Below are 26602 nucleotides of genomic sequence, written 5' to 3' on the forward strand. Positions count from 1 at the left end.
CTTGTCCTGTGTTGTTGTTTCCCTGTTGTATGACAATTTTAGGAACCAGTACTGAAGGCTGAGGAGCTGGGTATCATTATATAAAACAAGAAAAACACAAACACACAAATACTAACTCAGGCTGATAAGAGTAGTCTGGATTACTTGACCTTTGTACTTTTCCAAGACATTTGTAAATATTGTACTGAAGGGCCCTAAAGCAACAAGGCTAGTCAATTAAAAAACTTGCCCAATACTAACATGGCACAAAGTATCTTTCTCCTACTGTAGAACTTACACTTCACTTTCTGTTCAAAGACAGAGTACTTATAAATAACTATTGCAACTCACGCTGGAACTTATGAGCTCTCAGTGACTGATAATGACTTGGTAGAGTACCAGCATTCACGTTTGACAGCAGAATAAACTACCTGATATTTGCCGGCAATGCAAAACTCTAGCATGATACATATTGCACAAGAATCACAACTCTTCTTCCTACATAAGACAACAGTAAGTTATAGGGTGTGTTATAGTTGCTCCCATTCCTCAAGATAATTCCAAATGTACTTCACAGCACCTGCCCTTGTGTTCGAGCTAATAAACAATCCTGAACAGGTGAATGCCACTGTAATTAACCTTTTTTTCTTTTTTTAAAGCAAACCTGAGCTACCAAATAGAATAACGATGCTAAAATCAAGAGCGAGTAGGACAGAATTCTAAAACAGACATAACCAGAAATTTGAGCCTAAACAAAAAGTTCCTGAACTCACACAATGCATACTTGGCATCGTGTATTACTCTACCGGATTTGAACGGGGATCAGCATGCTATGCATGGCCGCCGAAGCTGAACGCAGCCAATGCTCCAGAACTGGACTGTTTTGCTTGCAGCAGGGAGGAGGGAGCAAGCAAGTGATTGAGACTGGTTTGGCTCCAGAAGGAAGTATGACAAGCAAGGAGGAGTGCACACCCTCCCCTGCAAGGCACAGCTAACTTCTCTGCCTTTGCAGCCTTCCCAAGTCAGCAGTTACCATCGCAGGTCACAACCACCGCCTGTGAGCTCTGCCAGAACCACAACATACCTAGCTTGGAGCCCTGCATTTCAGTAGCCTTCTACCCCTCCTCACCTGTTGAGTCTCAGCTGCCAGACACAACCTAGTAGATGGCACTAAATTAAATTAAAAGGAAATTATGTTTCATGTCCATACACTACTGTCGAAAACACCCTTCAGGGAAGAGGATAGTGACTGAAAAAATGTCTAAAAAGTTATTTCATACAAACACTGTGCAAGGATATGACTGAAACTAAACACCAAAGCCCTTCATGTGACTCAGCACTTTTAGACAAGAGCTTCTTCAATAAACTGGGAAAATGTGGAAATCTTTTGAACAAACAAAGCTATTCCATACCAGTACTTTTCAGGCACTCCCCCTTTCCTGCCTGGTACATAACAAAAGCATAGCCAGATACTAGATCTGAACAATCAACAGGTTGTTAATTTGCAATCCTGAACGTGCATCTCTGCACCCTGAGATGCTTTGTATAGTTGCCAGGCAGGTCACATATATATTACTAAGATATTACCATACCATACAAACAGTATTACCCATACTGTTACACAGGGCTGTTCTTTATGTATAGAATTGTATCTAGAAGCAACCTATATCTGCATATTTTCAAATTAAAATTATGGATTAAGACAATAAAATTACTAAGTCTTTGTCAAAACCAGCATTTTACTAAAGATCAACTTCCAACAACTAACAGACAATTAAAATTAATTTATTGCATTAATTTTCTTAAGTTTATGGCTTCTCTATACAAGGATTAAATGTTACTGCTCTGAGCCTTCTACATAGCAGTAAAATTGTCATAGATTTAAAATCTGCAGATACTGGATTAATTCCTGATTTCTCCTAATTTAATACTTTTTATTAATAAGCACTATTTCAGGCTGGCCATATCTGTGCTCATAAACACATGCAGAAAAGCACCCTGTTAAGAGGGCCTGTACATTTCCTTAGCACTCATTTGCTCTCTAAGGTCCATATTTCACATAGTTTCTCACCCTGTAACTACCACGTGGAATGCTATATTCCTACAGCTTTCTAACTTAATTCTTCTTGCAATTTAATAGCTTAAATCATTGAACACCTAAACTTAGAAAAGAGTCAGTAATACTGCAGCACAATTAATAAAGGTTTTATCCATCTTGGTTAGTTACTAGCCTGGAAATTTTGTCACCAATACGTTATGCAACTGCTCCCTCTCCTGGCAAAAAGTCCCCACAACACGAACGTACAGTAAGAGTTCACTAGGTAGGAGTAAACGTATTATTTCAAAGAAACAGAAGTAATGGCTTAAATCTCTGTACATTTTTACAATTAAATACATTCCAGATATTCACTAAAATAAAAGAATGTCATCCACAAAAACAGAATAAGGCTGAACTTCAGGTTAAAACACAACAGTACCCACCTTCCTAACTTTCGAGGCACGGGGCAAATTTTTGTCAGCCTCTCCTTTCACTTTCTACTCCTCTTCCTTCAGTGTACTTTTATCTATACTCAAATCTCCAAAAGCCTGGAGCTATCTATTTCTAACAAGTTTTGAAAAGACATCCGTTTCGAACACAACAGCTATGTTTAAGTCTCCGTTTGTAAGGCATCTTACCATCCTCCAACATCTCCTCGGCTGTCTGTGGTGTAGTCAGTCACACCAGTAAGTAGCGTAGCATAAATCTGAGTAACGTTGTCTTTGCAGACATATTCTTCCTGGGATCCTTCTCCCTTTACACCTACTGTCTGGCAAACCCTTTAAAAAGACAAAATGGCAGGGGGGGCGGATACCACACCAGCAAGGAGAAACATTAAGATCATAGTTTTGTTCTGCTGCTTGGTAAAATTCCCTGGACGTACAATTTTCTAAATACCTATAACATCTGCTACAAACAGTATGAAGAATATTTCTGAGCCTACTGTAATGTATTTAACCTGAGGATTTCTGACCAGTGGTCAGGTTTAAAGGAACACTGGCAAGGCAAAACAGCTCAATAGATAAGCAGCCTGTTTCTACATCTATAACAATACAAAAAGGAACATGCTTCAAGTACCTGCCAGTTTCTGAACTCGCCTTAAAATGGAGGAAGCAAGAAGAGCAAAGGACTAATATAATGTGCATTGAATTTGACATGAACAAACTTCTTTACACTGAAGGCATAGTTAACAGAAAGGATTGTTGTTTTTTTTATTTTGCATTGTAACAGTTCAAGAGCATATACACTAGATACTGTTAACACTAACTCCACTGTGGCACATCAGAAAATACTCCTTTAGAGAAAAAGTGCAATTTCTTTCTTCTTGTTATTCGTTCTTCTTATGGTCAAAAAACCATACAGTCTTCCTCCTCATTAAAGCTCACTAAAATGCAGCCCATGAGAAAGGCGAACTTTAAAATCTTTAAAATACAGTCTAGGTATTCAGTTAATTGATTTTAAAAATCCACAACACCATCAAATGTGTGATAATCCTCTGAATCAAAGAAATATTGAATAATGGAGATGCACACAGTTCCTTGCTAAATGTATGTATGTCATAGCGTAACTGATTTCACAAACCACACTACAGCAGAAAGCAGAATGAACAGAAGAAAACTTCTAGAGAAAGAATTAAAATTAGTCAAAAATAAACATGCTTAACATACTTTGCAATTGCTATTAGGGCATCTCTTCTGGATTCTGCAAAGCTCACGTCTGCAGGGGAAATCAAGGTAACTTTTTTCAAACCTTCTAAAACCTGAAAAAAATATAAAATTTGATATATTTAAATCCAATGCATTATTTATGATAAATGTTAAATTTAGATGTAATATTAAGATGAGCTTAATCACATATGAAAGAACCAAGCAGTCAACAGTGTTTGGTTTCTCATCACGACCTGTCAGCATGCCTCACTTTTCCCTTTGGACAAATGTTCCATAGCAAAAGGATAATTCAATTTCTTGCTTTTCCATTAACACTACTAAAGCAGGACTAAACTTTAATTATCAGAATCTACAGCAAGCTAAATTAATGACGATTTTCTGGAGTTACCGTACATTACAATCCAAACCCCTTTCACAAAGACCTTTAATTACGATCATTATTATTTGATTACGATCATAGGTTTCATTCAAAATACTCTGTGCCCTCTTCTCATTGTAATGATCATATTTTCTCACCTGTTGGAGCCTGCCCTTTAGCAGACATCTTGGAAGGGCCCCAAGCGCTCGTGAAAAGCCACAACGAATCATTTCCTCTGTGTTTTGTAGTTCTGAAACATACTGTGTCACCAGCTCATCTAGCAAAAATACAATTGCAGAGTGAAAAGCAAATACCGCACCACTATCATCACCTATTTGGCTAACAAAAAAAAGTAAAACAGAAGAAGATCCCCCAAGAAGAGCAGCTAGAAAATTTTATAATTCAATAAACTGAAATACAGAATAACTTTAATTTCCTACAGAAAAAATAAATTAGGATGTTCACTGTTAAATGAATGAATTTTTATTTTCTATATATCAAGTCAGATTTTTGACAGTCTAATCCTAGTCATAGTCTAGGGAAACAAGTTCTCTTATATTTACAGGTCATTATTTTCCACAATTAGACAAGCACCCTGTGTTACGAAAGAGATGTCTCTGGATTCATGAAGGTCTGTTATTCAACAGTTTTCCCCAAAAAAAGTCTTAACTGGACTCAGGATTTAAACGCATACATGGATCATACCTAAGCAATAAGATCACATCATGCCACTTTTATGTAGAGACAAAAACAAAGTTGGGCTTTGTGTAGGAGAAAGCTCAAAAATTAGCGACCACTTGGAAGCAGGGCTACTGTGCTCAGAATCTGCGCGTTGTTACATGACAGCAGATGGACAAGGGCTCTACAAACAGTAGCAGAGACAAAAGGAAAAAGGATAAACTGAACTGGGCACAAAAATACTTCATCATTGAGCCTCCTAAAGTGATACAAAGAGGAAAATGAGGATGAATAACAAAAGAAAAAAGGAAAAAAAAAAGAATTGAGGAAGCTGTCTACGTATTTCTACTGTAGTCTATCATAGACTTAACAGACAATGCTTCCTTTACCAGATTTTTCAGTACTACATTAAACTCTTCTGTAAAATCAGAGAAGAACAAGGTACTCCAGAAAAGCTTCTAAGAACAACCAAGAGAGCTGCAATAAGCACAGCTCTGGTTCAAAAAGGAGAAAGGTGGTCTGAATATGCATTTTTTTTTTAATCTTCAAAGAAAAAGCATCAGAGACCCTAGGAAGATTACATAATTGGGCCATTGCTTACTGTCATCTAAGATTTAATGATTAAGCAATATTTGCTAGAGGAAAAAAGAATAGTCACCAGAAGAAACTACACATTAATCATAACTCATGACTGACTTTTTTTTTTTTTTTTAATTTAAATCCCTGTGCAATCGACAGGCCTCAACTAGTTCCTCACATCAGGGAACTAGTACCCTGTCCAGAGGTTAGCAATACCTTTATATAAGTACATCTATTATTTAAAATTTTCCAAACCACTGGAGTGTAAGATAGAGTCTTGAGGCCATAGGAAGATGAAATGCTTGCTTAGACAGCAAGATGATCTCAGTAAGACTATGACAGTCTTCCCTTTGATTGATGTAAATTTAAGATTGACATTTTAGCCAAATGACATAAAATTAAGACATGACAACTAGCAAACGAGCCGCTCTTTACTTATAACTACTTAGTAATTATGCTAGCGAGGGTAATGCAAATGTTAATATTCTTCTAAGAGTCTTCAGCTTCATAAAACAACATGGCCTATGAAGTGTCTACAATATTAATTCAACAGAACCCATCCTGAAAGAATATTAAAGAGAAAGTCATCAAAACCAAACCAGAACACATTAAGACAGAAAAAAATAAAACAAAGAAAAGGTGAAAAGAAACAGAGGCAAAAGAAGTGATTCAACAGAACTGCAGTCTTATAGGGACAGGCTCAGAATGCTGAATCACTTATCTTTGTGTTTTCATTTTAATCTGTCAAGCTGTAGTGGAACACTGGTTAAATTTTACCAAAACCTTTTTTTCCCCCCTTAATCCCCTGAATCATGTTTAGACCTGCTTTAACAGATTTATCTAAGGCACCTGCATTGCCACTGAATGTCTTCTGCACTGTAGCTTCCACACATACATGCATCAGACATCACGGGGAGGATTTCTAGTGGTGGATTTCAATCTCGTAACGTACAGATTTTAATGGTCATGAAATATATATTTTGTCCTGGCACAGTGACGGAAATACAGAACTCTTTTTTTCTTTTAAAAGATGCTTGCATATATAATGTCCCTTTCTTTTATTGTGGAAGAGGCTTTAGAGCAGTAGAAGGCCAAATAAAAGTATAATCAAGACAGAGATGACTACAGATTTTTTAGAACAGACAAATTTCCAACTCACAATTCTATTCTGTAAATCATTCCAGAAAGTCTGATGAAAAATTTTGCCTGTGTCTGCAAATCTAACTCCAATTATGTCCCTAGACCATCATGGCTACATCGCCATGATTCCTTTAAGCACAAGACAGATGAAAAGTTAACCTAGAATCCAGGAAAAAACCACAATTTCAGGCATCTAAACAGGCATCTAAAAGAGTAGAGCATCAGAACGGCTGCAGCCATCTACTACGTGTTCTTCCAGTAAAACCTCTCCCTCTTGATTTTTACATCTGGCTGAATTTTCCAGTCCACTTTTACAGAAGCTTGAAACTTCATCCTCACCTAAAATGTGACCTACTACCCTTTCAACTACTTTTTAGCTTGCTTTCTTTGATTCAGCATTGCCTCCTCCTGCACAAAGTGTTCTGTTTTTACAAAACATTACCCTTTCCTGAGGTTGTTTTTTTAAATCTGCCTCAGTACCACAGCACATCTTCCCATGCTGCTCACAAAAAGTCAGGCATGCAGTGCCAACCCGCCATGAAGGAAATGTCTTTTTTTTTTTTTTTTTTTTTTTAAAAAAAAATAATAGAGAGATTTAGCAATATAGAAAAGATTTATAAATCAAGATAGGCTGCTCTTATATATCAGCCCTAACTTCTTTGGGGCATAGACTGCATGCTACTGCATATGTGATAGGTATCAGGTTCATTCTGGGAACTACCATAATAGAAATAAATAATAAGGTATTCTGTTACCTGATTTAGAAATGACTTAGTAATGGCAAAAAATAGGAAAATAAATGATTTTATTAAGCAATTTCACTGTCATATTTAGACAAACAAGAACATAAATGTTGTTGTTATTAAAATATCTTTCTATAGAATCCAGCAATCTGTCTCTCACGGACATGATACAATTTGATACTTGAAATAAAGGTCCAAAAAACCCATATTAAAAAAAGATGTTGATTCATATGCCCTTAACAAAAGTTTAAGCCCACTCCTGTGCTACTGATCCAAATCCAAACAGATGAGGTTTCACACGCACATTTACAAGAACTCTGGGTGTCCTTGCTGTCCTTCTCTTCTTATCCCCAACCAATTCTTCTTTAAGTCAGCCACAATCTCTTGCATACAGTTTACCAAAATATGACCTGAAAATGTCTCATTTCATTAAAATTTAGGATTTGCCACAAACACGTATTCTTTGCTTCTTTGTTTTACAGTATGGAATAGAAAAGCAATCTGCTTTTCCTAATATTCATCATTATGGTACCTTGTCTTCACCTCCAGTCTAAAGCAAGCAAAACCCTTGAGACATTTCCTACAATTTCAGTTGGTTTTATGATTCTTTCCTGGAGCATTTTAAGGTCCTTTAAAATTAGTGATGCTCCTCCCCATTTTATCCAATACCTCCAAAGAGCAAGTTAGGTCCAGCCCAGTATTTTCTGCCTCTACTGTAAACATGAGTCATTACCCTGCAGAGCTGGATCAGCTTCTCCGTTTTCATTGATGTAATATTCATTACACAGCGCAGCCAGTGCAGAGACTGCAGACTCCTGTAACAAAGGCAAAACCGTGAACTTGATATATTTACTAAGGTCATACGTTACGATACGTTAGAATTAAAACGTTAAGGAAAAAGAGAGTGGTTTTTTTTAAATCATTCCCTTCTGCTACTGACATTTACAGTCTTTTTATTTCTTCCCAATACTGGTTTAAGAATAGTTGAACAGGAAACCTATGTAAGAAAAAAACAGATTGTAGTCTTATTCCTTCAAAAGTACCAGTAAGCTAAATTACTATTTAAGACATTAATAGTAATGTATCAACTGTATTTTCAGTTCAGTTAAAAGATCTCCAAGATGACACAGTATTACAAAATAGAGAAGCCATTATTTCATCTTCAATATATTGATGCCAGACTGATAAGAAACAAACCATATTCCCCCAGCAGAAAGCTACAGAAAGGAAACGCAGAAGAAAACCCATCGACTGAAGGTTATAAACAAAAAAGCCAAACTATCCAGTATCACAATCCTTGTGTCTCAATCTTAATTGGCTTAGAAAAGGATCAAAGGTTGTGTATTATGCCTGAACCTCGTAGTCTTCAGAGTGGTTTCAGTCACCAATACAGAACACAAAACTAATACAGCTGCTATTTCAAAAAGCATGTAACAAATTTTCTCATAAAATTAATGGTTGAATAATACTTTTCAGCTAATAATATAATGCTGACCAAAGTGGTCATAAATTTGAAAGCGTACAAAAACTATGCCCTCTTCACTCCCTGTTATAGCAATGATCCTTACTTATGTTCTCCGGGTATAAGAAATCTTAAATGATAATGCAGGAATCCTGTGCAGCTTATTAATTCTACCCTCAGAGACACCTCAGACTTGCTCTCTATGCAAAATCAAGGACTTGAAAGAAAATCAGTATTCATCTAAATAATATTCTAACTACCACAAGCATTACAGTAGCAAAATATACAGAATTATCTAATTGCTGTAGATCATAGAGTCATAGAATACTTTGGGTTGGGAGGGGCCTTTTATCTAGTCCACCCCCTCTGCAGTGAGCAGGGACATCTTCAACTGGAGCAGGTTGCTCAGATCCTTCACTTTCTAAAGAGAACTGTTTTCACCTTAAATGCATGAAGTTATATTGGAAGAATATATTGTATGTCAGAAAAAAAGATTACTTCCCAATGCCTTAAGCATTGTCCTTAAAATTACTTCTCTCTAAAATATATACAGAAATCAAGTGAAAGTTGACATTTACTAAGCACACTTTGCTCAACGTTAATTAATGTTAACCAAACAAGCCAAAATTCTCTGAAGTCTATAATTAGTTCTCAGCTTGGTTTAGAAGTTCCAGTTATAAGACATACAAACACCTTGAATAAATTGATAATGCCGGAAGAATATTCCAAGAATTCAAATTTAATCTTTAATTTTTTTCAGTGATTTGGATACATTCTAGTCTACTTGGCCTTCCAAGGAAGCCTTTAAAAGATAAGCTACCAGATACTTGCAATGGCTTTTTATCTTATTTTTAAAAACTAACAACATGAACACAATATGTTATATTCACATTGTCTCTGTGAGGCTATAAGCTTTAAGAGGGCAGACAAAAATTGTCTTTATAATTTGGTAGAGCCTTTAAGAGCGCAAGATCAAACTGTCATAATACTACTTGGGAAAATTAAGGCAAATAACTGGAGGTGTTAAGATCATATATGTAAACCAGCATGAAAGAGATCCATCAATGGATTTAATATTCAGAATTAGAGCAGCTTGAGAGCACAGTATAAGGATTTACAGCAGAGTTTGATGGAAAATTTGAGCACGTTTTCCTGAATAATTCCAGTTGATCAGACCAATGTTCTCATTGTTAACAAACATGCCCTCAGTACATCGGGCCTGAGCACATCATCCAGAGATTCTTTTTAGTTCTCACGAAAGTTCTCTGAAACTACCAAAATCAAGATATCTTACCCATATTACAGGTACACCAAAACAGAAGCAACGTATCATATCAAAGTAACCATATAGCCACGAAGCTTCAGGCTACCGTCAGCGACTACACAACACCGGCCCGCTGTCAGTGCCAGCGCCTGTCAGTTGCTTTGTCCGAATGTACACACAGGCGCAACCCCTGTGACAACGGCTCAAGTGTTAATCAAAAAGCTCCCTTTGAATTTTGAGGATTTTTTTTAAAAAATAACCCTTCTTACCAATCTAAGAAACAAACATTCGAGAACCAATTAGATTCTACAGAAGATAATCCACCAACAGAAAGCAAAAATAATTTTAATTCTGTATTTAATGTGACCCCATGAAGGAGGAGCTATTGTACCTTAATATGCTGTCGTGCAGCACTTGAAACAAGAGGGAGACTTCGTAGACTGTCATTTATTAACCACTGCCAGCCACCTGAAGTAGTAAGGAACAAAATTGATATTAATTTTTCTTACTTTCTGAACTTCAACATTCCCTGTTTTATTTTTTACAAAGACGAGCAGTTATACATATTGACCCATTTCCTTGGTTTTCCAAAATAAACAAGGTTGTGATTCACAATTAGCATAGCTATTCCAGTTTGGTTTACAACATACATAGCTGGTAATGCTGAAAACTTGACAGGAAGAAAAATATACTAGTAAACAGCTACAAAACAAATCTCCAAATAACATCACCATCTGTTGCAGTATTTGTGTACCTTTGATTTTTTTTGTTAGGCTACCCAACCTTGCTTCTTTGAAAAACATAATTCATTAATACTTTTGCTTAATGAATAACTACTAAGATAATGGAAGGTTATTTAAAATACGACATACCGATTATTGGATCTCCTCTAAATGGCATTTTTGATAGTGACAACTTTTCAATTAAAGTGCAGACTGTAAGAAAATAAATTTGATAACTGGATAAATAAAAAAAGTGAGAAATTACAGCCATTCTGAAGATACAACTACATCAAGTTACATTAGCCTTAGTTTTAAATTGAAGAAACTTTGCAATTAGAAGTCCAAAATATGTGAAATTAGAAACTGGAAAGAAATTACTCTCTTAATTTTTACATACAAAAAAGCTACTACGCAGTAACTGTCCTCTGACCTGAGTCAGTCCCATTATTCATGCAAATCCATTGTTCGGTGGTATGTTTTTCCCCCCTCTGACATTTCAGGTGCATACATACATACTGGCCACCTTTCCCCTTCTATACCAGTGTGTCAATGGCTATGCAGTATTGTTGACAGTAAACCACCTTGGACAAGGATAATACTACAGCCACGAAAAAACTATTCAAATATATATGAAAGTCTTTTCTACTTCTTATTACCATTTTTCTGGACCTTCAAGGAGTGGCATCTGTTCACTGTACAGCACTAGGAGCTATAAAACTGGATGCAGTTTTACTTCTTTCGATCCTCAGAATTTGAGAAAATGTCATTTTAATAATTAAGTCTTACTATTTTAAACCTATAAACTTAAATGAGTTCTAAGCTTACAAAACCACTTTCAGAACAGGTTTTTTTTTTAGTATTTCAAAGCTGTTTGGGGAAATAGAGATCAACACAGTAAACATTGCAAACTTCTACTATACTCACTACCTGACTGCTTTAGAGTTGGTGGAGGGCTGGTGGAGAGGAGGGAGGGGACAGAACAAGCTACTATATAATGCTACCTTTTTGTTTTCCTCTCCTCCCACAACTTAATCTTTGCATCTTACTCGGGGCTCTGTATACAATTCATCCTCTTCTTCATTTATAGTCAACTTACTGGGCTCAAAATCTACTCTTGAATTCAGTCCTCACTATGGTAATGTCACACAATCAGGCTCCCTGGGCTCAAACTCCAGTCAATATTGTACACCAGCTTCTTTGTTCTGATATTTATTCACAGACAAGGTTAAGTACAATGTGACTAAACCCAAGTCTCTTAGGGTTCCTCCTTAGTTGTCTACACTTCTTTCATGCTCTATTGTGGTTGAGACCATCAGCTTCATTAGACATGCAGGCAATCTGTGGAACATTTTCAATTCTTCTCTTATTCCACCTACACAGTTGTATCATGCCAAAATACTGTCATTTGTACTTCTCCAATACTATGAAATACTCAGCTGCCTAAAAGCTAAAACATGTTAAGAACACCTATCTATTCTTTTCAGCCTGCATTATCACGTCACAAGACTGTAAACTCGTTCAAAGACTGCAGAAATCCCCACGCCCCCTTCAATTCTTCTACTTGATCACCCTTCCATCTTGGTACTGAAAACCTCTACCCAGTAGGTTTGGATGCCTTCACATCTTCAAAGCCAGAATCTGCTATGTAGCACTTTCTTCATTCAACCCATGAGCAGGAAGCTCAAGTTGGCATCATTTCCTTACCCACCCGGGCTACCCAGATGGATACTTTTTCCTGCAATGCCCTTCCTTTTCATAACAATCTTCAAAATCCATGTGAACAACCCATAACCTTTTCTGTGATACCACCCTTTCCACAAACTTGTTTATATGGTCTTTATTCTTCACCTTTGTACATATATGTGTTATGATACCATGAAATTGGTGCAGGGTTTAGAGGGGAAGCTGTATGGGGAGAGGCTGAAGTCCCTTGGTTTGTTCAGCCTGGAGCAGAGGGGGCCAAGGGCAGCCCTCATGGCGCTCGGCAGCTCCCTCCCGAGGGGAGGAGGAGGGGCAGGGCTGATCTCTGCTCTCTGGTGACCAACGCCAGGACCCGAGGGAACGGCAGGGAGATGTGCCAGGGGAGGGTGAGGCTGGGCGTTAGGGAAAGGCTCTTTCCCCAGAGGGTGGTGGAGCCCTGGAACAGGCTCCCCAGGGAGGCATCACGGCACCAGCCTGGCGATATTCCAGAAGCACTTGGATGAGGCCCTCAGAGCCACGGTGTGAATTTGGGGTGTCCTGTGCAGGGACAGGAGCTGGACTCGATGGTCCTTGTGGGTCCCTTCCAGCTCAGGACATTCTGTGATTCTATCAATTGGTTACATGATGACATCTGTCTTAACAGACAGATTGCATCTCTTCTGGAGAGGAACCTGAGTATATCAATGAGGGGAGCCAGCTCAACCCTGAATAAAGTTCACTGAGTGCAACAAGGGAAGGAGGGAATGTGTGACATAAACCCAACAACTATCTCCAGCTCTTACACAAACAGGGTTATTCACAATTGTGCTGGCAGCCAATGTTTGATGTAGCTCTCTTCTGACTGGCCTGCAAACTTTGTATTTTTGTTAATTACTGTGCATAATTGATGCATTCAACACAATATACGCAAAACAAACTGGAAAAAAGTAAACAGAAGAATTCATTACTGCACATTTTCTGCTTTCACACCATAGCTGTGATACTTACCAGCTGGTCTCATCAGTTCTCCACCTAAACCCCTGCAAAGCAGAAACAGAGCCTTCAGAGAATAACCTACCACAACCAATTTTGGTGCATTGCCTAGTAAGGAAAAACACCTCAAAACCATTTCAGAATGAAAGCAGGTCAAAAAATACCTGCAGTTTTGTATTTGACCAACTCTAAAATACTTCTTTTTAAATCAACTGTTGCCTTGTCTTCAGCATGATTTACACAAAACCTTCCTGAACATTTAACTTTTTTTCTTACAAAAATGCAGTCCCAGTCTTTCTAATTTTTAATATGAATAATAAAAGACTGCCATGTTCATTCTGCTTTTCTTTTCACTTGCTTCAGAAGCATTCCAAACTTGTGGGACCTGCTGTAGGACTTTTCAGTCATACGAGTCTATGAGCTTCTGACTTCCGTGCCTGAAAAGCAATTACATGCAATATTTTAACAAAATCTTCATCTCTGGAACGCTGAATAGAAACTTCACTTATCAGTTCCCATTTTCACAAATGTTAACTGATTTACTTTACTGGCGAAGTTTCTCAGCCTTCTCTCTCCACCATTCCCTGCTGAAGCCCCCTCCTAGGTGGCTTTGCATTCATCACCACAAGCAAGGGGGTAAAAAACTTCAACGCATCAGAAAAAGAAGTGAAACAAATAGCTCACTATGCTTCAGACCCTCCTGAAGTGTGTGTTACATAGGGACGGTCTCACCAGCTCAGACCTCTGGCTTATCCAGCCCAGTTATCCTGCTGAACATTAGCCTGGCCTCTGACAGCATGAGGAGGAGAACGTTTGAACTGGGCAGAACGTGGGGAGGGGGAGAAGCATCCCAGAAACGGCAGGGCCTGCCTCCATTCTTGAGCCTCCCACGTCTCTGGGCAGAGAGCCGTCCCCTCGTCCCGCTGAGCAATGTCTGCTGCTTACGTGGATACCCCAAGGTGCCGTGAGCACTGCGTGGGGTGTTCTGCTCAGTGTCACCCTCTGTGGCTTGATTTTTCCATTTTAAGAACCTCCGACCCATGCCCATCCGTTGGATATTTCCTCCCTCGGCTCCTTATTCTTGTCTCCCTTCGCTTTGGCTAGAATATTTCCTCCCCGAGGTGTGCCAAACCCTTAATCACCTGTTTGTATGGCCACACTCTGGCAGAAACTCCCAGCAAGGGGGAGGAACAACAAAGGCATTTTTGTTTATTTGCTTGGGGTTTTTTTTTTTTTAAAAACCTTTTCTTCCCTCCTCTCCTCCTCCCTCCCCACAATAAAATTAGTAGCTATGCTCAGAAGGCAAACTTAGCAACTCTAACAACTCTTAGAACTTTGTTCTCCAATTTATCCTTTTATATGAGCTTCAAAAGCCTAAACATTTTAAACAAGTTTTTCCATTCCACACAAGTAGGTACCTCCTGTAACACGCACTGGGTCTTTGACTGCCCAACATTTTCATTGGTTTTTCAGTTAAGGCAGAGACGCCAACGCCACAATATTCTCATCTGCCATAGATCAGCACTTCCTTTAATTGGGAAACTTTTGCTTTTGACAACCAATATATTAAGTTCAATGTAATAATGCACAGCTCAGTTTATCATCTTAGGAAGCAAGCACAGATTCTACATCCCCATGCTGATAACGTCTTTGTATTATCTACCCCACCTTCTTGCCACGTTATCTGCTCTCCAGCTTCCAAAAAATTTAAATTAGAAAAGAAAGAAGTGCTGCAAGGAGGCGAGACAGTGGCAAAAACAGAAGCATGATGTGGCAAGGCTTGCTTCCTCTTCAACGTTTCTTTTCCCTTCATTTTGTCCTCACCCATTCCTTGCCTTTTGTCTGTTGTCTTACTGCAAACGAGTAGAAAATAATGATCTTGTAAATTTGTTTGGTGTGCAACAGAGTCTGCTGATGCAAGGATTCAGATACGGACTTCTGTTCAAACTACAAAGCAAGAACTGACTCATAAAGGCTGCTCTTCTCAACTTCTCCACACTGCCAATAAGGAAGTGAGGCCACTTAAAGCTACTCTTATGGTAATAATTTGACAGCTATCCCTTCCTTTGGCATTACATCAACTCAATTTAATTTCAGAGTTTAGAGCTTCACTGAGGGTTGTTGTCCCTGTGCAAGAATGAAGAATGGTGACAGTGATTTGCATAGTAAGATTTCCACGTAACACAGGAACTACAATCAAATCTGTCTCTTAAGGCACTGCGATTCCATGCATTCTTCTCTGCAAAACTTTTCAAGTTTTTTCTTGCCTAGACATCACAGTGTGTCCATCGATATATATAAATTTTTTTTGCCTTTCCACAGCTCATACATATTTCAATTTTAAGAAATGAGAAGTCTATCATAATCCTAGATCTTTCCTCAGTGTTTCGTTTGTCAAACACGATGCGCATCTTTGTATTAATGTTATCTTGCTCTCCAGTATTTCACTAAATTAAAAAGATACGGATCTACCTAATTCAGAGATTCTGAATTTTGCTGTACAGTCAGTATTCTCTCTTTTTTCTTCCAAAGACACATCCACAAATTGCATCACATTATTAGATGTACCTGTTTCAAGGTTTAATTACTAATTCAATTTGGAAATTGAGTGATGCAGTGCCCAGGCTCCTTGAGCTCCTAAGCATTCCTTCCTATGTGCAGTTCCACAGCAATGCTTCTCTCCTAGAAACAGCTCGGCATGAGTCACAATTTATTTGTGGAAAATATAATCAAAATGTATAATCCTTTGTAGAACCAATGAATTAAGATTACTGACCAAAGAATGCTGGTATCTGTTTTGAAATTATGCAGGCCTGAATCAGAACCAATGACAGTGCTGCTTTCAGTGCATACAGAAAGTTTAAGGTACTTTCATAGATTTTTTATTATTATTACTTAATTTATGAACATCTGAATCCAAAGTTAAAAGTACTGGAATAGCTGAAGAGATTCAGTTGCAAATACTCAATTTCCAGGAAGCTAAAACCACCTGCTGAGTAGGTATTTTCATCTCCATATGAATAGTAACCAATTATTTTCCATAGGAACTCTTTGTCCCAAATAGAATTGAGGTATCTTAAAAGGTCCGGGTTGTACACTTACTGGGCTTTGGAAGTACAAAATGGCTTTATCACAAGGTACACAGAGGAGGAAGGAGATACCTTTGAGCACAGATGAAAAAGCCTGTGTATTTAATAAAGCTCTTAGCACCGTCCCTTGAAGATGCAGAGAATAAGCTATACTAAGCAGACAAACACCTATTTTTAGGTTACAGTAAATTCATATGCTGACCATACATGTTTTGTATTGTATTCTAACACCAGAAGACTACAGGTGAAATCTTGGCTGTATGGAAATAAGAGTTTTCCCAGTGCCTTCGGTCTGTAGCAAAAGATTTCCACCTTCTGAACATAGTATAGCACGACCTCCTAGAACCATCCTGCTACTGGATGCAAAAGTAAACTTGGAAGAGTTGTTAAGATGAGCTTTGTTGCAAGGCTGGAATTATTTGCTGACTAAGTTAATATGCCTAAAAACCTCTTTTATGTAGATGTCTGCCAAGAAACACATTTGCCCTGAAACCATCGAGATTAGTTGCAACCTTAAAGGCCTTTGAAATGAGATGAGTTTCTCTTTTGCCTAGCACCTACGGGCTACCTTAATCTTTTGGAAAAGTTGACACTCTGAAGATGACAGCTCAGCTTACACTGGCTACTATTCTCAAAACATAAAACTGCTCGTCTCTTGTAGCTGACCGTGTAATACACGCAGCCAGTCTCTTCATATAGTACAGGAATGAGATCAGAGCAAAACTCGGCGTGCAGCACATTGCACTGAATCATCCAGTGTGGGAGTTGCTAACAAACACTGTGTATCCTGTCATACCCAGCTCTGATGGGAACCCCGACGGCCCAATAAATAGGCCATTTGCTGAAATACAAAAGCACAGTGCAACTACCTGGAAGAAGCCCAGCATATCTACCTGCAGCACTTCCATATCCGTCCCTAAATTATCTTGTTACCCAACTCTATTAAGACCTCCATTACCTTTATTAAGAAAGGAGGTAAAAAAGAACTCTGAACATCTATTCAGCTGAATATTTAGTCAAGAACCTTGTATCAGATGATGCATTTTTAAAGAATCTTAACAGAACTACTATTAAAAATATCTTTTTCTTGAGGACCTTTCATATTGAGAAGCAGTACAAGGTCTTATGCACTACAGAAATACATCTGCTACAAAAAAAAAAAAGATGCTAATCATCGTGGTTCAGTAGAAGCATAGTATAAATCAAGCTGACCATTAACACCGCGTCTGAAGTGGCAGACTGACTTCCTATCCCAAGTGAGACAGCCTAAGGCAACAGATGCCACAAGTTCTTGTCTTAGGTTTTTATATTAAAAGTAATGTTTAAAGCCAATAAAATATAGCACAATTTTTATAACTCTATAACCCATATAGCACAAAACAGGCACGATGGACAAACAGTCTAAGCGGCACGGTTTGCATATGACTGGCTATAACTAGTGCCCATTTAATACAGAAAATCAGGCTCACTGCACAATACTCAACTGGAAGTGCCATGCAAATGCTTAAACCAACCAGCTCCTCAAGACAAACTAGTGCATCAAATGTGTCAGAATCAAGACTAATGGAAGGAAGTACATACTGATGTGCCTGGACTTGCATTCGCCTTTTTCAGCCTACTATGGTTAACCCAGAAAAGGACTTATACAGGAAGATGGAAAGATACTTCCATTTTTCAAAAAATGTTAATACAGTAGAGGACAGGATTTTCTACAATCAACATAAACAAATTTGATTCCGCCAAGTATACTCAAAGCTGAGAGACTGTGCAGAATAACTCAAATTTGGGCTGTGTCCTGACTGAAGGATAATTCACTGTCATCATTCAAAATCAGGCAAGACATTACAAGAGCTGCTAAACAAAATAAGATTGTTAGTTAAAGGAAGGTCGCCATTACAGCGCTTTGGCTTTATCTCTTTTAGCTTGAAGTACTTATGGATCCAATGGAATCCTGAGCATTAGACAATCAAGAACTCATGACCCATTTTCCAGCTTAAAATTTATAAATTACAAATTTAAAAAACAACAACAACAAAAAAAACCCCACCACACAACACAAAACACCACAGCATTCTTACACTTCCTTTCTTACAGGCCAACACAATTTCTGGAAACAACTTGATCAAAGCATTAAAATTCATTTGGTCCACAAAAAGACAGCTATTTCATTGCCAGAAATGAAAGCAAAATATCTAACAAACAGTTGAGACCTCTTGCCTGATACTTTTTGTTAGTGCAGTTTAAAAACTAGAAACACAAATAAAACACAGAGGTTTTCAGCATTCCTGCAAGATGTTGTTACACTGAAAATTCCCACTAGCAATTTCTCAAATGGAAATCTTTGGAATATTATGTGCAATAATTACTCATCACAAAACAAGTTTGGCTTGTTTCACTGAATGCTTGCCCAGCAATACTCAGATTGCTGGTTTGTTTTTATAACCTAGTTTAGTTTTCTTGTCCCATTTTACAATATTTTATGCATACTGATATTTTAAAATATGGATTAGAGTAGACATCTCTGTCTCAGCCTAAGTATTAAACAGCAGTGAATCAATTTTGCTTGGAGCTGAATTAGAAGTCTTATCTAGAATGAAAACATTTCTGTAGGCATCTTATAAATACCATTAAGTGCAAGAAGTGCACATTATGACAAAAACAAATTACACCCAAGCTCCACCCTGACATTAAAGAATTTATAGGAGCCAAGACAGCCACCCACAAAGACACGAATGCACAGTATCAGCATTAAAACCATCCACCAGTACAAGCTAACTTTGGAGCGGAAGTTTCACGTTAGTACAAACAACCCTCAAGAAGTAAATTTTAACATTTTTTCAGAAAGTTTCAGGATACAGAAACTTACATAAAATGTCTTTAAATTATAACCAATAATTACACAAAAAACTACTTAAGGTTTACTGTTTTCACTTATGTCACGTGCAAAGAAGTGAACTAAACTGCCCAAAAGCTCAAAGAACTTGTCAGTTAGAGCAGGAAAAAAGCCCTCATTCGCATATACATTCATTAGGGAATACAATTCATTAATTATGTTTTGATTTCCTTAAATTTAGGAATAAACTCTGAAGTCACATACCAGTTTTAATTCATATTTACTGAACAGTTACTTAGGCAAACTCCCTTTATTTCCTGGCAGCTTCAATAAATAGGAAATGAAAAACAGCTCTGTGAAAACTCATTTACATTTTCTTTGGCACAAGAGTTGAAAAATTGCATTGAACCTTTTGTAATACTCCTGGCCTACTCATCACAGAGGATGAAGAAAGTAAGTCTAGAATTTAGATAGAAGCTCCTTTTAAAAATTCATAAATAGATTTGGACTCATTAACTTATTTTCAAGGTCATTTCCATAGATCTATTTGAACCATACAAGTACTACAGTACAGGTGAATAATGGGAAAGAAATCCATCGCACACTGCGGAAGCCATGGATTAGTGAGCACATTCTGTTTCACATTCTTTCCTTTCTTTAACTGTCTCTATCACAATATTGAGACCAGTACTTACCACTTTCCCATTAATCTAACGTGCCTGTGAGTCGCACTCTCTAAACACCACAACCATTACAGAACGACATCAGCCTCTCTAATAGGTAGGCAAAGCCAAAAGAACGCATGTGCTTGCATTCTGATGAATTGAGAGCGCCTGGCAGTCTGTGGTAGGTATAATTAACTTGCACAAACCAAAAAGCCCCCCAGGATCCTACTGTTTTCATTACTTTCTAATTGATACTTTTCAAAAATTATTTCAAAACCGATTTTTTTGCATCCATCTTCTTACCTGTACAACTGACGACTGCAAAGCTGGGGGGGGAGCAAGAAACATTAATATTAGCGGAGTTTGTTTGATACAAGTGGTTTCATTTTTCCTCCTTCACATGCAATGTCTATATACTGTGAGCTATGCAACACTTTGGATTATTTTACAAATAAAATTCAAAGGAAAAATATTTTTTAAAAAAACCTCTCTATCCATTTGAATTTTACATTCAAATAAAATAAATTCTACACATGCACAAAGCACTAATTTCCTGAATTCCACATCCTAGCTGCTCATACCCTGGGGAAGCTAGTTTGGCTTTCAAAAATATATTTGCTTTCCACAGTTGGCCCTTTCAGAATTATAATATACCTCATTGTCTGAACACTGAAAATAACTTTGTCAGCTTAGAGAGAACAGAAAAAAGATTTTAAAAGTTCAAATGTGACTGAAAAATATTATTTCATTGTTAACATTCAAAAATCAGCGATCAAACTTCTATGGAGTAAAAACCCAAAAAACAGATTTTTAAAAAGAAAGAGTTTACACCAACTTTGCAGTTACAAGAGCAGACAACAGCAGACACTGGAAAGTACCATACCAAAATTAAGGCCTCAATTACAGCACAGATACTGCTGCTCAAGCTTTCAGGCATTTCAGCGAGAGAAAGTTAAACAAGGACAAGGATGCATTTTCAACCTGTACCAGCAGCTTTCACCTGCGCACAGAACTAACACACCCACGTACTTTAAAGCATACTGGGTAAATGGGGAAGCCTGACAGCTTTAGCACGCTGAAACTGGGACTGAAGGTACTACAGGTACTGCAGAAAATGAGTAGGAGCCTGAATGCTGAAGTATTGTCTGTTCCATAGGGTGAAGGAATAGGAGCCAAAAGGAAAAGGGAACAATATGGGATGACTTCAAAGTAAAGTGACAAGTTGGACAAAATTATCTCCATAGATGTATTTTAAATTGCTATGAGCAGGACACGACTTCATTTGTCATAAGTAGAGATAAAGACAACTCATCAGCTGAAATACAGAGTGTGACTTTGAAGGTCTATGAACAGGTAAACTATGGACGCAAGGATTTAACCATGAAATCCCAAAAAAGTAAGAGAGTAGAAAGGACAGAGAATGGACTCACTGGGAGATCTCTGAGCACAGTCACATTAAGGCAACAGCCATGCGTCTATCTGCGAGGCCAGTGAGTAGGTACAGAAAGGGAGAAGAAACAGAAGGGGAAAGAAAAACAAACGAAGCATACCCCCATGCAGCGCTTCAGAAGAGTAACAGCCAGCATCAGAGAATTAGCCAAGAAGCTGGCGGAACAGAGAGGGACCAAATACAAACTTATACTGGAGTACGACACAACGTCAAGGACACCTAGCTACCAGAGAGCCTGGAGTGCGTGCCCAAATTCCTATTTGTGAGATCATTTACTTTTGGCAAGGGGGAGAGGAAGGTGGAGAACAGCTGTATTAATGGTAAATGTTTGTTTAAAAATAATACAACATACCAGGCTAAAAGATACTTTTATACTTGCTACAAACCTCTTGATGGATTTGCTTAAGTCCCTCCAATGATTTTTCATTGAAATAATATGTTAGAGATCTGTAAAGATATACAACATTTTTAAGACTGGTTTCCTAACCATGCTATAAATAATTTTTCTTCCATGACTTCATTGTACTTTCAAACAACAAAAAAAACAATCACTGATTTCCAAATTATGCTCAACAGAAATATGCAATATTTAATTTTAAATAGTTCAGCAAACATAATAAGTTCTTTCCTCATCATGTAGCAAACTCATTCTTAAAGGACTATAAAAAAAAAATCAGTGTCATTTACCAATAACATCATAATCAGTACTACACCAATAACCCTTCTCAGCTCAGTCGTATGTTCGGATACCAACACTTTGCGATTTTTCTATCAGTTTCAAGTATATCCTAGCACTAAAAATGCTCTGCATTTTTTTTCTCTAACTTTCCAACTTACTTCAAAAGGGAACTCTGAAGAGTAACACAAATTCTTTTGATAGACACTGCTGACAAATACAATTCCTATTTTTTCAATAATAAAAAGTCATAAAAAAATCAGTGCACACTTTTGGTATCTATTATCCGAATTCATCTCGGTATACTTAGCTTGTACAAACAATGACAACATTAGATTTGTTAGATGTCACCACTTTAGATATCTTTGTATGACTGCACCAGAATGTTGTCAGAAGTAAAATAAATTATCCAACTATCCAACTTTTAGAACAAAAATGACCCAGAAAGTCTGCCTATTTGGTTTTGTTGTGGGGTTTTTTTTAATCTGTTTCTTCACTGTATATATATCTATGGATCCTGCAGAACTGTATGTATTTTCAGTGAAGTTTGCACTCCGGAGTGTTATTTTCCACTGCCCCAATGTCAAACAGATGCTCATCCCAATTTAAGTCATACTAGTATAAAATTCTACTACTAACGTTAACTTCCAAATTCTAGTTTTTGCAATAACGATTTTGAACCATTTTTCACATGTGATTCTTGTGGAAGAAAGAAAAGGTAAATGACTCATTTCTTTAATCACAACATTAAAGCAAAGACATCTCCAAATAATTTTATCAATTATTCTGGCTACATCACCTGTATGTAATATGTGTGTGTGTGTACACGCATGCACCCATATATATATATCTGGCTCAGTGTTCAGCAGCTACAATTAAATCAGTCCAACTCTGTTAACAAACTGCTTGAGGAGGTATTTCTCTAACACTGATGACAAAAGACTGTCCCCGCACCAGGAAGACAGCCTACTTATGGGGAAAAGGGGTTTAATCTATATTTACATGCTAAGTTTGAACTCTCCAGGTAAGGCAGCAAATGATCTGACCTTCCTGATGATGAATTTAGACTTAGTTTATGACATCACTGAATAAAATGTGAAGGTTTGGCATGACTGATCAAAACAAACAAAAATTCAATGGAAAAGTTCAGTAAGATGGAAATTTCCATAATTATAGTCAGGAAGCTTTCAATAGACCAGACATGAAAGGAAAATTTATAGTCAAGATAATCTTGCATTTATACCTATTATTCTCTTCTGCTAGTTTACACAGTGCATGGGTGATCTCAGCACAGGCAAGAATTGCCCCGTGGCGTGTGTGCAGATCTGTGCCCACTGATAAAGGCAGAAGTCTTGGCAAAACTGAAAGACATAAATTTTAAAAAAACACCACAAAAAATACAACACAAAAAACAAAGCATAGTTACAGATCACAGTTCTAAATTTAATCATGACCACCTAGAAATAACATGGGAAAACCATTTCTGGAAATTCAGGCCAATATATCCTGGCCAGTATATGAAAACCAAGTTTTAAGAATATAAGTGAATTCTGACAAAGCATAGTAAACCACACCAGAAATTTTGTACTTATAACGACCTGCCTGTTTGGAGTAAATAAAATAACACACTTGCTGTTAGGCATCGGGTTGGCTGAGTGCTAAGGGAAATGAGGCTTGTACTTCCATGGAGTTGTACTTCCATGTAAACTGCCACCTCCCCAGTCCAACCGTAGGGAGCCTAGGTGAGATCCGTAACTGCAGATTCACCTGGGTGTCAGGTGCTCTCTTCCAGCCCGACTAAAAAGCAACTGGTACACCCTCAGAATCTTGAGGGGGCCGAGCAAAGGATCCTGAATTCACGCTAAGAAACATTTGATTACACACACATCAGTCAAAAAGGAATTCTTCTGAAGATGTCAGACTGGACAAGACAAAACAGATCCCCCCACCTTCTATGACATCAAAGCCATATCAACAAAGCTAAAGCTAGGAATTTGAGGGCTAGTTGTCTGAATTGTTGCATCAAGACTACACCCATTTATTCATCTCAGAACTGGTAGGGCCCAGTGTAGCAGATAACTAAAGTCCAGTCCCAGATAAGAAAAGATCTGGTAGTATTTTATAATTTTTGTGTAAAATCTGAAAACTGGTAAAGCTGTTGGCGTCACTAAACTATATTAAGTTGCAGGGGAAACCTTAATTTTTCTTACGTCATGGTGCATATTTATATTTTCTTATTACACGTTTGCTACATAAGCTAGAACACTCGATATGGCATGCTGTGCAGAACTTCTTTGTTACCTACCCACATGTGCCATGTATTCAGGAGCCCGTGGAGTAAGGTTATGCAGAGCTTTGGTTGAAAGTTCTCGAATAACACTGAAGATGTAAAAAAGCATTTATGGATTTTTTGGGGGTTAGCAGTTTAGTAGAAGTAATGTATTAAAAGAAAAATAATGTCAGGGACTCCTGTCCCCAACCAAAATAACAACCCCAGCAATTTTAAAAACTACAGTATTCTCTGTCCATCCTGTGCTTCCCCCACACACACAAAAAAAGCCAACAAAACAGAACAGTGGACCAAACAGACAGCCTACAGCTAGCTTTTAGCGGTGTGAATAGAACTTATTGCTGAAAGAGACAAAGAAAAACATGAGTGTAGATGGCAGAACCCGAGGGCTCATTCTATGCATTGGCAGGGACACTCAGTAAACTATTATTATTTCTCATGATGCAAACTATTATCAGCACTGATACAATCTCATTTGTGTTATATGTACACATTTTAATCTTCATGAACACTGAATATGACTAAGCACCATCTCTATGCATGAAATCTACCTTAATTATGATAATTGTATGGTGACGGTGTTTACCCCTCATACACTATATACCATATAAATGTGTTTTATTAATCTATTAACAGATTGAGGTCATGGCAAAAAGACAAAATTCATAAGCAGGTTTTAAGTGACAATATGCTAGGGAGGTGTAGATGACATCAGCCACTACTTGTCCAGTTTCTTTCAGTCAAATGCTATTGCAGACTCTAGTGTAAGGAAAATTCACAGAAATAATCTAGGAAAGCATGATACGCAGAACAGTCAATTCCTGAATATTAATAATTAGGCTTTATGAACTTACCTGTCCCAGTGGTTAATCTTCATGTTAACTAAATGATCGATCATTGGCTGTGTGTACTCAGGAAAGCCAGCAATATATACACTGAAAAAGACATGTCCACAAAGAGAGTACAGAATCAACATGTGTGCATTTTAATACAAACTCCAAAGATTTAAATCCTCTGGTTTTAATGCAATAAAAAAAATTAAGCCTGCCTTCTCCTCAATGAGATGCAGCTGAACGAAATAATACAATAGGAAATATTTTACAATTATTGAAAAACATTAAAATCACTTTTGTTAAACTTTCAGATTCTTTATAAAATCTCCTATACATACAAAAAGCTTGACAGCAACAAAAAGCGAAAATAAACATTCAATTCCCCTTGTTACTTTCCAGAAAATCTAGATGTGCGTATTAACTCATACAATTATTTCCGACTGGAGAAACCTATTAATGATGTAATCCACAGCACACAGTAAAATTAAGTTATAGAAACATGCTACATCTTCATAAATGCAGTGGTCCAAAATTGAGTATGGGTTTTCAATTTGTCCTTTTTCAAAAATCAATCATACCCAAAAAGTCAATTCTGACAAAAAAAAGTCAAAGCTGCAAAATCAAGACCTAAAAGGTAAGGGAACCCCAGAATTAATCCCCTAGGTAGCCTGCATAACTACCTAACTTTACAGCCGCACTTGCTTTCCAATTTTCAGAAGCATCAACTATTGAAAGTTAAGGTCAACAGAAGTTAAGTGAAATGTTTTTTTGTTCACCTGATGTGTGTTAAATCATCTTGGAAAGCTAAACTATCAGCAGAATCTGTTTGTATCAAAACGGCATGCACAAAGAGACGAAATTGAGGACACATGGGTTACCTTAATTTCACCTTTTCATATCTTCTGAGTGATTAACTTTGCAACCATAATAGTGTTCCATTAATATACGTGTGTGTAATTAGAAGCAAAACAAAGACAAAAACCAAATACTGTTGCATGTTACCATATGGATATCTAAGTAACACATCAGAAGAGTAGGAATCCTTAAATCCACAGAACAGACCTCAGTCACTTGAGCCAATACAGGATATAAAAGTACTATCTACGACTGCTACGAGCCCTAGAGGGGGATTAGACAGTTGGTTTAACTGGTTGTTGATGCCAGTATATAAAATTCATTACTCTCTAGTTCCTTTCCCTGTTCTGGAAGAACATACAGTAACAGACACCTTCTCCCTGCCATATCTGAATTCACTTCTTCGCTTTTTGGGTCCTAGTTTTAGCACTCACCATTCTTCCCAACCATTTTAATCTGAACTTCTTTGCCCAGATCATCGAACTTGATCTCTTGGGCCATGTCTGCAGCCCAATCTCATTTTCAGTTTTAGTTTATAACTATCTTTAACTACAGTCCTCATCTTTTGTACCCCACTGAGTATTTAATGCAAGTAGCCTTGGATACAA

General features: G+C 37.5%; 1 protein-coding gene across 4 annotated transcripts in view; it reads right to left on the reverse strand.

The window, feature by feature from the left end:
* The window catches only part of TBCD (tubulin folding cofactor D), a 131372-nt gene that overhangs the window by 27960 nt on the left and 76810 nt on the right, over positions 1-26602 (reverse strand). For all 4 annotated transcript variants that reach the window (XM_075111043.1, XM_075111040.1, XM_075111042.1 and 1 more), the window contains 12 exons: positions 25161-25241; positions 24322-24395; positions 23260-23377; positions 21727-21787; positions 20194-20216; positions 13319-13350; positions 10781-10843; positions 10300-10376; positions 7916-7997; positions 4201-4319; positions 3685-3776; positions 2656-2796 (listed from right to left, as the gene is read on the reverse strand). In XM_075111043.1, coding sequence (XP_074967144.1) covers positions 2656-2796; positions 3685-3776; positions 4201-4319; positions 7916-7997; positions 10300-10376; positions 10781-10843; positions 13319-13350; positions 20194-20216; positions 21727-21787; positions 23260-23377; positions 24322-24395; positions 25161-25241 — 963 coding nt within the window. The remainder of the gene's footprint in view (positions 1-2655; positions 2797-3684; positions 3777-4200; positions 4320-7915; positions 7998-10299; positions 10377-10780; positions 10844-13318; positions 13351-20193; positions 20217-21726; positions 21788-23259; positions 23378-24321; positions 24396-25160; positions 25242-26602) is intronic.

Source organism: Phalacrocorax aristotelis, chromosome 16 (genome assembly GCF_949628215.1).
Source record: "Phalacrocorax aristotelis chromosome 16, bGulAri2.1, whole genome shotgun sequence".
NCBI classification, from domain to species: domain Eukaryota; kingdom Metazoa; phylum Chordata; class Aves; order Suliformes; family Phalacrocoracidae; genus Phalacrocorax; species Phalacrocorax aristotelis.